General features: G+C 46.1%; 1 protein-coding gene and 1 pseudogene across 1 annotated transcript in view; both read right to left on the bottom strand.

Moving 5' to 3' along the window:
* The window catches only part of ITGA9 (integrin subunit alpha 9), a 367,113-nt gene that overhangs the window by 184,681 nt on the left and 170,139 nt on the right, over nucleotides 1-12,293 (bottom strand). The window contains exon 16 of the mRNA XM_068981673.1: nucleotides 5,307-5,456. Within this exon, the coding sequence (XP_068837774.1) occupies nucleotides 5,307-5,456 (150 nt within the window). The remainder of the gene's footprint in view (nucleotides 1-5,306; nucleotides 5,457-12,293) is intronic.
* On the bottom strand, nucleotides 2,353-2,839 carry LOC138087732 (ATP synthase subunit d, mitochondrial pseudogene; annotated as a pseudogene).

Genomic DNA, 12,293 nt, shown 5'->3' with positions numbered 1-12,293 from the left:
TGAGGGCCTCTGTCATCGCCACTAGTATGCTCACCTGGAGGGGAAACATAAGGGCCCCAGTGATAGTCTTGCTTCTTTCCCAGCACACAGGCCAGCAGGCTTCCCAGGGCTGTTCCACCTTCTTTTAGCAGCGGAGACCCTCTAGGAACTATGAGTATATCAGACAGGACCTTTACGAACTGACCTGCAAGAAGGGGCCGCTGAGGCCGCTGTGAGAGCTCCTTAATGGCCCTCCCCACCCTACCCCCCACCCCCGCCCAAGCAGACTGTCTCAAGAAGATGTGATCATCTCCTGTTCCCTACAAGACCCATCAGGTCCAACTCCCTGGTCAGTAACCAGGTAGCCTTAGATTGTCTGACTGTACCTCCAGCCCTGAAGGCCCATCTCCTTCCCCTCACTTCAGCCACATGGAAGACCATTAGCATCCACCAGTCCCTTCTCTGTTAGTCAAACCTCTCCACTCCCAAGTATCCAAATCCTACTTCCTCCATGAGTCTCCCTCCAATTCTCCCTTCTGCAGAGTTGTTGTTCAGTCTCTTAGTCATGTCCAACTGTTTGTGACCCCATAGACTGTAGCATGCCAGGCTCCTCTGTTCTCCACTATCTCTAGGAGTTTGCTCAAATTTATGTCCATTGAGTTGAAGCATCTTCAGTTGAAGAGGTCTTGGAGTGAAATTCACACACATTAGTCTGAATCTGGCTTTCTGTTCTGTATATGTTATTCTTATAGTCTCTAAGTCTACTAGTACAGCAAAGTTTCATTTATCTTTTTATCCAGGTCTTACATGTAGCAGACATTCAATTAACTGAACTGCTCTTAGATTTATAGTTCTTTTAAATACCCTTCTGACTAATGGATAAAACACTTCTTGTTACTTTTATATCAAATATTTCTTGAGGAGACAGACAGGCAGGTCTCTGCTTTCCTTATAATTTTAAGGTGGAAAAATGCACTCAATAGGCTGTATGTCCTACAGAGGTTTTCAGGGTAGAGCGCCAATATCCCCTGAATGCCCAGAATCCCAATCCATCCTCAGCATTGGTGGCAACCCCACTATTCACTCAGACAGCCTAGCACCTACCCTGGAGGCCATTTTCTCCCAAGACTGTTCTTCACCCTGCAGAGGGAAGGTCTGGCCTCCTGCCGCCTCACTCACTCCTACTCTCTGCCAAAAGCCTGGGATCCATCAGTAAGCCTGGACTTAACATGCTTTAGTCACTGACTGCATGTTATATGCACTGTCTGTGCAGTTATTCCACCTGAACTAGACCATCAATGGGGGAAGACTCTTGACTCTAAAAGATTACCATAATTTAACCTGCTCCATTGTGCAGTCCTGTGCACCAACATGGGTTTGGTGCCTTTTGGTTGAAGAGACTACAGCATTTACCTTTTAATGTTATCTGGCAAAATGAAGCTTATTCCTCCAATGAGCTTATTCCTTCCTGTGAAAGAGGTCAGATGCTCTTTGTGGACCTCTCACATATACACAAGTTAAAAAACAGCTCTGCTTCACACAGTGGGCCTAGCTCTCAGAATTTTTCTCCCCCTTAAACTGAGCCAACATCTGGAAGACACATGGAGGAAGATCATTAAATTATCTTATGTGTGTATATATATATAAAATCAGGAAAAGGAAGGAGTAAAGCAAGGATCACTCTCCCCAATTTTTTTCTCAGGCTCCTAGACAATCTTCTCAATCTGAGGACAATATTTTAATTTCACTTTATTTTCAACCAAAGAATCACGTGGTTAAAATAATAACCTTCTACCCCACACCTCTCTATACTGAGTCCTCCTCTCAGGAGGAACCACTATTACCCATTGTGGTTATGTCCCTTTATGTTTCTTTGGATGGTTATTTCCATTTCCCTAGAAAATATTAGAAAATTCCTAGAAAATTAGTAGTATCAATCCTATTTCTTCTTAATTTATCAGATTTAGACATTATTTCACTGAATTCCTTCCATGATAGATAAGAATTGAACTCACCTACATAAAGGTCCCCTCCTACCATTCACCTTCCTAGTTTTGACAGGTAGATAGATAGTTACTCTTAGCTCTTCTACTGTCTCAAATGTTAACTGCATCAGACTCACCTAATCAGTTTGCTAAAACTAACATTTCTGGGATCCACCCCATGAATTTCTAATTCAAAGGGTCAGGAGTGGGGCCCAAGAATTTTCTTTTCTGACATTATCCCAAGGGAGGCTGATAGTGCTGGTTGGGTGGCCACACTTTAAGAAGCACTGCTCTACTGGTAACCTTTGTGATTCTTTTTTACTATGCAATCATTTTTAATGTCCAGAGTTTGTAATTCGAGGGCCAGAGCTTTCTCCCAGACTTGAGCTTATAAGCTCTCAATTGGCTTGTGAGGCCAGTAGGGGGACTTCTTCTTGTCTAATTTGGTTTCTGGGAAGACTTCATTCAAGTTCTCAATGGTCATCTGATCAAATGGAATTTATGTTCCTCATCTTCTCCAGCTCTTTCTCATATTCCTGAATCCTGGTCTTTGAAAGAGACAAAAACTCAGCACAACTTTTCACATCTTCTTTTTCTTCAGCGTCCACCTGGGCAGTATATTTATCCCCTGGTATAGGAACGTTCAGGGCATTAAACTTCTTCTCAAAGTCATCCATCAAGCCAGGCTTTGCCACGTTGGCCTTGGAGTAAGCCCAGTCGATGGCAGATGGCTTCTCAGGCAGAGTAGCCAACCTGGAAGTGAGGGTCTCATTCCAGGACTTCAAGGAATTAGTCACGGCCTTCCAGTTTTGGGAGATGATTTCCCTGAAAGCTACCCAGTCAACGGTTTTTAGAGCAAGTTCCCGTCCAGCCATTTTGGGGTCCTTTACCGACCTGGGTAACCTTTGAAATTTTAAGTAATAAACAGCTTTTTACTGTTTCATCAGGTTTTACAATATCTTTGCCTCACTAATTTAAAACATTAAGATATTAAAACAACTTCTGTTGTCCTATATTAAACTCTATGCAGTAAAATTTAATGATATGTATACTAGGCACTATAACCATAGCTCTGATTTGGGTTTGATTGTAAATACTGAACACCAATGAACAGTGCTACTATTATGGCCTCATGATTACTGTCCACAGCAGAGCCAAGACGAATGTCATGACTGCAAATCCTCCTCTACACGGGTACAAAGTTAAACTACCAGAAAACTCAACTTTTACTTAAGGGGCAACGTTTCTAGTATTAAGATCCTTCTCGTCCACATACTGTTCCACTGGCTTCACATCCTACCATGTTATGTTTTATATTGAATCATGACATATTAGCCATATTTTTACTTTTCTGGGAGTTTTTGATTGCCTTCATTTTTTGTATCCATAGAAAACATACATTCTATCTACACTGTATCCTGATTATTGCTGCTTTCTTATCATTCTGTCTATGGCTGGCTTCATTCTTCTCAAAGTTCATTAATCCCTTGCTCTAAACTGATCAACTGTTTTTTAGACATGCTGTACAACTGTAATCCTGGAATTTCTTATCATTGTACTTCTAAGAGTTTGTTCTCACATTCAACTTTTTGCTCCTTCTAGTTGTCACCCTTTTTCCTTGGAGTGCATGTTAGGTAACTTCCTTGGAAAGGTTACCAGCGATGTCAACTTTCTGGGTAGTTGCTTGTCTGAATAATGACTTTATTTCAACCTCATACTTGACTTTTGGGCTAAGTATGAAACCCTAGTTTTAAAATCACCTTTTCTCAGAGCTTTGAAGCCCTTATTTCACATACATTAGCTTCCAATCTTACTAATAAAAAGTCTAATGGATTACTTAGCGTGACTCTAATTATGTTGTGAGTGGACATATATTCCCCACTATAACCATCCTGTATTCTTTGTCATGGAAGCATTAAGAATTTTCCTTATGTCTTAGGTGTAGTGACATTTCAAAATGATGTACCTAGGATAGTTTAGGTTTATCCTGCTTGCAAGTTGGTGAGTCCTTAAAAAAAAAAAGCTCTCTAATTTTGGGAGAACTGTCCACAGCTAGAGGGAGTCTCCTTCAAGGATGGTTACAATCCCCCATAGTCAGTCATACAATCCCCCATAGTTCCACCCCCCATAGTCAGCCAACGGCTGACTAATAAGGGGTACAAAGGATCAGCCCCTTCCCTCAAGGAGAGGATGGCTCTTTGATGTAATTTATGCTCCAGAGCTCCCAGCCTCAGGCCAAGGCTAGACTTTGCCCGAGAGCACATCCTTGCTCACTCCCTTCCCTTTCCTTACAGATTTCTCTAAGAACACCGACTCATTAGACCAAGTGCTCCCAAACCCTTGTTTCAGGCACTGCTTCTGGGGAACCTGACCCAAGACCACACAGGACAGACTTTCGGAGAAAATGGGGACATCTTGGTAAAAATCTTACATCTCGAACTCCAAACTCTTCTCTAAGGTTCTATTTACAACTCTCATCTGCAAGGCGTGGATCATGATCTGCTAGTTTTCCCACAAGCTCGGAGCAGTCAGAACTGTGAAGGGTGGGGCTGGTGAGAGTTTCCACAGCTTTGTCCCCACCCCACCCAGGAGTCTGGTTTAGCCTATAAACAGTTTTGTCTGACCTTCCCCAGGTCCTGGATCTGTGATGATCTTGAGTGTTAGAGAAAGATTTAGACTCAGACCTGGGATCGCAGATTTCATGCATATTTCCTGCAAGAGAGTCCGCACCGCACATCTTCCAGATTGCTTGGGGCAGACAGGCCAGTGCTGCTATGTGGTGTTAGCTCACGGCTCACTCCTACTCTGTATGGCCTTGTACAGCCTGCATCCCACATGGCCCTGTAGCTCCTCCACACACCAGCACAGCCCAGAATCTGCTGAGCTCGGGGAGGATGGTGACAGCCTGCACTCATGGTGCTTTGCCTTCCAAAGACGACTGAGCTGAGCTTTCTCAACTCAACCACCGATTCTAACAAGAGGAAGTTCTTGCTTCATCACCCACTCACAGTCCCATCAATAAAGCATGTATGTAGAACACTCCCTAGGTACTGATCTGAGCTCTGGAAATACTGCAGGAAAAGGATGCAAGTGCAGAGACCAAGCAGCCAGTTCATGACCTCAAAGGGATCATCATTTTCTAATTGTTTGGGAATAGCCTCAATGAGTTTCAATCGCATGGTTATTAGACACAAACCCCCAAATCACACATTTTATCATTTTGCAGATTGGGAAAGGGAGGCCCAGGAGGGGGTGTGCCCAGCCTCGGGCTCCCATGCCACCAGGGCCGTTATTGTGTGTGTACACCTGCCACCTGGGGTCCCAATCACGAGTTTCAGGTACCTGATTCTTCTGGGCAATCTTTTGTCCCTTTTTCCAGCGAAGCACGGGGGTCAGGGCTGGCAGCTCCTTCTCCTCCTCTCCCGTCACATGCTCACCCAGGCTGTAGGCGGCCTCGAACACGATGGGGCTGATGACGTCCTGTACTCTCCGCTGAAACAATAAACACAAGGCACGTGAACGGTGGGCGCTGCTGACATGTGCAGAGCATTTCAACAGTTTACAAAGACCTTCCCCACGGACCGCCCCATGTGAGCCTCACAAACCACCCTTGTGAGGCTGGATTTTATTGCTTTCATATTTTAAGATGAGGTAATGAGGCCAAGGGCAGTGACTGTCTTGTCCAAGGTCACTCCGCTAATGAGCGGGGGTTTTCCCACTCTACCTTGCGTGGTGCAAAATCATGGTCTCTTTAGCATGTGGAAGACATTACCTTAGTCATCTTCCAAATATTCTTATAAGCTAGTTGGCGGGCTGGCGAGCATCTGTACTCACAGCACTAACCCTTCCAATCCATGGTGTTTTGATCATCAAAGCTCTTCGAAGTTGAGATAAATACAGATTGTGTGTTAAGGCAGGGGACCTGCAGACACTGGGGCCTGCTGGCTTCCCAGTGCTGGGCTCCTTGGAGCTAGGGGTGAAGTCTGACATCAGGCCTGTGTTCTTTTGTTCAGATCCTAGGACTTCAAGAGCCAGGGGAGTGATAGGCTGATGGTCCCAGTGAGCACCAACAAGATGCCAGGCACCATGCAAGGTGTTCTTGAGAGGTAAGCCACACACCCATAGCATGAGAGCTGGGCTTACTCCCCTCCATTGTATAAGAAAAGGAAGATGAAGGCACAAGTTCCCCAGGCCACAAGGCTAATAAGGACTCTGAGTCACATCAGCTCAATCCTGGAGTTCCTGGGCTTTCTGCTCCAGTCTGCTCCACTGCCTCCCTGGGACTCTGGCTCCCCCAGGCTCACGAGTTAGAGAGTGAGGCAGGAGTAAAGTATTAGTTTCCCTGCATCCCTGGCCAGCACATGCTATGGAAGGTGGGCTTCCAAGGGGAGCAGGGCAAATCTGAGAAGTAGCACCAAAGAGCCATGTCTCCACTGCCTGCATCTATCAAGGAGAAAGATGGCAGGAGCCGGCAGACAAGCAGGAGTGAGAGGCGCTAGGTGGGCGGGCAGAGGCCACCCAACCCCAAAGCCTCAAGCAGAGCCAAGGACTTCAAACTAAACTCTGTGTAAAGTCTGGCGGAGTTGGAAGCAGGCGAGTGCAGTGTTCAAAACAGTAGAAAGTTTTAAAGTTCCCAAGAGGCACACAGTGAGGAGCTGGCTCATACCCCACCCCACCCCCCTGGATACTCAGCGGCCCCTCCAGAGGCAGACATGCCTATCGGTTTCAGGGCATCTGTCCAGTCTAAGCACGTTTAGGTAACTGATGGCTGCACTTTGCTTTCCTTACTCAGCATGTACCCTGGAGGTGGTTCCAGGTTAGCACATAGAGCTACCTACCCCCAGCCTTTTTTAACACAGAGTTTTGTTTTGTTTTTTCACAGAGGTCCTTACCCACCAGCATTTGGACTCAGAGCTGCTTAAATACGTGAATGAATGGCAGTCCATCTGACCATTTGGTAGCAGCATTCTCCAAGACAGGTCTGTGAGCCTCAGTTCCCCAGGAGGGGGTTAAATGAAAGGGTCTGTGATTGAACAAGCTTGGGGGGGGGGTCACCAGGTTAAACAGAGGTGTCTGAGTCTTTTGTTTATTGTATGTTTTACAGCAACTGCCGCCCAGAAAGAGAAGGGTGGCCCCAGGTTCACTGGGGCACAGAACCCTGTGTTTCCAGGGAGTTCCATGGGGGTATGTATGTGGAACAGAGCATGTTTAGAGACATAGAAAATCTCTCACAGCAGCCTAGGGGAAGAGATGGCAACTGGGCCAGAGTGGTGTGGGAGGGGAAGCAGATGGGGCTGCTGTATGTGGGGCGTGGGGGGCAAATCACTCTGGGGATGGGAGTCTGAGTGATCAGCAGGTGGTTTATCTCTGTGCTCAAAAAAGCAATCAGCTGGGAAAAAAAAACAGGACTTTTCAGGGGAGTGATAGGTGAGCCTTTGGATAAGATACTTCCAGAAAATTCTCTCAAATTTCAGATTTTAGGAGCAGATCTTTAATGCTCATGTCCTTTCTGGGAGCAAAACACCTACCTGGGATCCAGGTGCCTACTGACTGACTCTCCAAAACAGAATTTAAAGTCTGGGTGGAGAGAACAGTGAATGAGTGCAGCATTAATGTTTTCACAGATAAATGCTCCAGTGTTTCTTTAAGGGTCACTGCCTTAAGGTTCTGCATTTAAATCCTTCATGTCAAAAGAACTCAGTTACTACACGATGCTATTCGATGCTATTCTTGTGGGAGGAACGGAGGATGGGGCTGGGGGAGGCAGAAGTCACTGAATGTTTCCTGGCTACCACATGCATTCCAGAAACTGAGCCAACCTCTCCCACAGACATCCTTTTACTTAATCCACACAATACCTGAGCTGGTAGACTGTGTTGCTCCCATTTTACAGATGAGATAAACAGAGGCCCCAGAGCTCAAATAAATTGTACTCCACCCCTAAACCAGTAAGTGACAGAATTGGACTCATTCTTAGAATCAGAAGCAAAACTGCTTTCCTTGAAGTCTGTCAAATGCTGTTTAAAAATCATCCCAATTGTTCTGACCTCACCCTGAAATATTACTTAACTACTTAGGGGGACACAGGGCAAGAAAGAAATGTCCCTCATTCCAGGAAGAATGTGAATAGATGACAAATAACTAATTAACACGGACTTTACATGAGGGCTATTTCTAAATGTGCAGCCACCCAAGCCATGACCAACATGGAAAAAAGTCTTAGTTGAGGCACAGCTATGTGTGATGAACTATGACATCTAGGGGTACAGATGCTGTGCTGTGGCTCTGATCGCATGAGTCAGTTTTAACTAAGATGTTTGAGAAACATGTTCTTATGACGTGTCCCAAAAGCTCTGGGCAGAAGGGTCCTACCCCACACTGAGCTGTGGGTGGAGGCAGGGGAGGGCATGGCAAATAGAAACGAGTCGGCACTCCCAAAAGGACAGCCCTTCTTGCCCACACTGTGCTTTGTTTTATCTGAGCCACAAAGGAAAGGTGGCAGTACCAGTTCATGGCTTCCTCTGCGCAGCTTCCCTCAGCTCAGCACGGCACTGAAGTGAAGGGACCCCTTAGGGTGTAGACGGAGGTTTATGGTTTGGGCGCAGACCCTAATCGCTGAAATTTTTTTACTGCTTGAAAATATTCACCACAACACACTGAAACTACCCAAGCTGAATACACACTTATTCTGACAGACCAAAAGCCAACAGTCCACCTCCTTCCTGGTAAAAATCTACTGTAGTCTCCAGTTCTGAAAACTGAAGAAGGCTGCACGGAAAAGAAACCTCAGACTGGTGGCAGATTTTGCAGCGGCTGAGGTTTTTATAGGGAACTTGACATATGTGCAATTTGAAATTTATTGGGTGCTTACTTTACACCAGGCAACGTGCTGGGCCCCAGGGAAACAGACCTTGAAGGCAACAGGCAGGCAGTGATGACCTAGCACAACACACGCTAGGATAGAGGCGGCTTTGGGAACACAAACAGGGTACCCAATCTGGACTAAGGGCTGTCGGGCTTCAGAGGAGGTGCTCCTGGACTCAGTCAGAAGACAGACAGACATCAGCCAGAGAGCAGGCATGGCCGGTACACACAGCAGGGGGAGAGGCCACAGCCATCCAGTGGATTACATGTGTTCTGCAAAGGTGGGAAGATCAGGCTTGTGGGCAGGTGGGAGGAGAGATGGCTAAAGCAGGGATCAGATGTCAGGGGGACTTACAGGGTGTGTTGATTTCGATCTAAACTCTAGGCAGAGCTGGCAGGCAGGTAAGGTGATGCAAGAGGCTGTGTTACAGAAAAATCCCTCCGGTTTCTTGGATGGATGGGGTGAGACTGGAGGTAAGGAGGCCAGCAAGGAGGCTATGCTATTGAAAGATCCCTCAGGGTGTAGCATGGAAGTGGACTGATGGGTATAGGTCTGCTGAGTTCAGTATAAACAGGGGCCCTGGGGAAAAACGTGTAGGCTAAGTCACCATAGTTGCATCGGACTCTTCGTGACCCCTTGGACAGTATCCTGCCAGGCTCCTCTGACCATGGAATTTCCAGGCAAGAATACTGGAGTGGGTTGCTATTTCCTAATCGAGGGCATATTCCTGACCCAGTGATCAAACCCGCATCTCTTTACTTCTCGACGCCTGCACTGGCAGGCAGATTCTCTCCCACTAGTTAGTACCACCTGGGAGGGCTTCCCAAGTGGTGCTAGTGGTAAAGAACCTGCCTGCCAATGTAGGAGACATAAAAGACCTGGGTTCCATCCCTGGGTTGGGAAGATCCCCTGGAGGAGGGCATGGCAACCCACTCCAGTATTCTTGCCTGGAGAATCCCATGGACAGAGGAGCCTGGTGGGCTACGGTCCATAGGGTCGCAAAGAGTCAGATGTGACTGAAGTGACTTAGCACGCACCAACACATGCACCACCTGGGAAGAGGACCAAGCCAGGACACAGCAGGGGGACCGGAAGCAGCGGAGGGAGGTGACTGGAGTTTGGTGAGGAGAGGTGGGGGAAGAGAGAGAACCCATGGAAGATGCCCCCTGGTGGACCTGGCAGCCTCTCATCACCAAAGGGAACCAGGAGAGGGAATGGGTGTCTAAGTCATTCAGCAGTGAACCTACTGAGTTTTGTTACAACACAGAAATCCTCTTCTCACCTCCAGATGCCAACTCCACAAAGCATCTCCCAGAATACATTGATTTGGGCCTAAAACCCCAGATTTCCTTTCTCTTCCACAAACTTGTTCCCCTGTTCCAGCCTCCCCATCACTGGTCCATCCAAACTCACTACAGACCCTCTGTCTACACTGTGAGCTTGTCCACTTATCCTCCCAGGGATGGGCTTTGCTCTCCTTTGAATTACATCTTTCTTCTCCCTTGGCACACCTCACACACAGAGCTGTTGTGTTGGGGCCCTGAGAAAGGACCACAGGGCCCAGGAGAGTCTGCTGACAACAGCAAGAGAGACCCCTAAGGAAACATAATTGAGGACCCCCATTCCTTCATGGGGAGCTCTTCCTTGTCGTTCAAGCTTTTCCTTGTCATTCATGACCTTGCTCTGAAAATGAAATTGAAGTAACTCAGAAGAAATCGAAGTGTACCCCACCAGGGTATACTTGTGACTGGTAGGGGCCAGCCACGCAAAGATCCTGCCAGAGGAGAGGACCCTCTGCCCTATTATCCTAGGGCATCTAGGCTATTGTGAGAGTCAGAAGTCCCAAAGTCTTCTGTCTCCTTTACTCGCGGAACGGAGTATGAGTGTCAAAGCTCCCATTTACCTGGCTGATGGAAGATACGCACCACTGTCTGGGGGACTCTATTCCAAGCCATGCCATGACCCAATTTGAATAGGACTCAAGCACCACACACCTCTTGACCAGCTAGGTAAACTAGAAATTGACCTCACACTGCTTTTCTCCAAGAAATAAAGGGTTTTTATCCTCCTTAGCTAACTAGCAGCTACAGTAGTAGACTAAATGAAAACAGGAAGGGTTGGTTTTACTTTCAATTTGCAAATAACAGAGAAGGCCAACAAATAAGCAGCTAGCATTAAGCCAGATATTTGGTTTGGGAAAAACCCGCTATGGGTTTTTGTTTTTGTTTTAAAGGCCTCAGTATTTTTCTTTTTCTAAACATCATCTTTTTGTCCACTCCCTCCTGTATCCTTTCTCAGAATTCCTCTGCTCTATACCCAACTCTATTACTGCACTCCCAACTCTACTGTCTATGATTACCTTGCAGGCAGGCAGAGAAATGAAAAGTCTTGAGGCCTTTTCTGTTATCTCAATAATCATAACTATGAGAATGGTAGTTAAAGTGTTATAGGACAGCTTAGAATTGTCATGAACTTAAAGATTCCTCTAAAAGTAACTGAGGATTTTTGCATTTCTAATGGTAATACTAATAGAGGGACTTGTCGAAGATCTACCATCCCACTGAGAACAACCAGAAAAGCCAGACAACACACACATACACATAGAAACCTGTCTAAAGGAGATACCAAGGGAACATTTCATGCAAAGATGGGCTCGATAAAGGTCAGAAATGGTATGGACCTAACAGAAGCAGAAGACATTAAGAAGAGGTGGCAAGAATACACAGAAGAACTATACAAAAAAGATCTTCTAGACCAAGATAATCACGATGGTGTGATCACTCACCTAGAGCCAGACATCCTGGAATGTGAAGTCAAGTGAGCCTTAGAAAGCATCACTATGAACAAAGCTAGTGGAGGTGATGGAATTCCAGTTGAGCTATTTCAAATCCTGAAAGATGATGCTGTGAAAGTGCTGCACTCAATACGCCAGCAAATTTGGAAAACTCAGCAGTGGCCACAGGACTGGAAAAGGTCAGTTTTCATTCCAATCCCAAAGAAAGGCAATGCCAAAAAATGCTCAAACTACCGCACAATTGCACTCATCTCACATCCTAGTAAAGTAAAACTCAAAATTCTCCAAGTCAGGTTTCAGCAATACGTGAACCGTGAACTTCCAGATGTTGAAGCTGGTTTTAGAAAAGGCAGAGGAACCAGAGATCAAATTGCCAACATCTGCTGGATCTTGGATAAAGCAAGAGAGTTCCAGAAAAACATCCATTTCTGCTTTATTGACTATGCCAAAGCCTTTGACTGTGTGGATCACAAGAAACTGTGGAAAATTGTGAAAGAAATGGGAATACCAGACCACCTGACCTGCCTCTTGAGAAACCTATATACAGGTCAGGAAGCAACAGTTAGAACTGGACATGGAACAACAGACTGGTTCCAAATAGGAAAAGGAGCACATCAAGGCTGTATATTGTCACCCTGCTTATTTAACTTCTATGCAGAGTACATCATGA

The sequence above is a fragment of the Capricornis sumatraensis genome, chromosome 10 (genome assembly GCF_032405125.1).
Source record: "Capricornis sumatraensis isolate serow.1 chromosome 10, serow.2, whole genome shotgun sequence".
In the NCBI taxonomy this organism is placed as follows: domain Eukaryota; kingdom Metazoa; phylum Chordata; class Mammalia; order Artiodactyla; family Bovidae; genus Capricornis; species Capricornis sumatraensis.
Note: the sequence above shows the minus strand (reverse complement) of the source record. Positions and strands in the feature narration are given on the sequence as shown.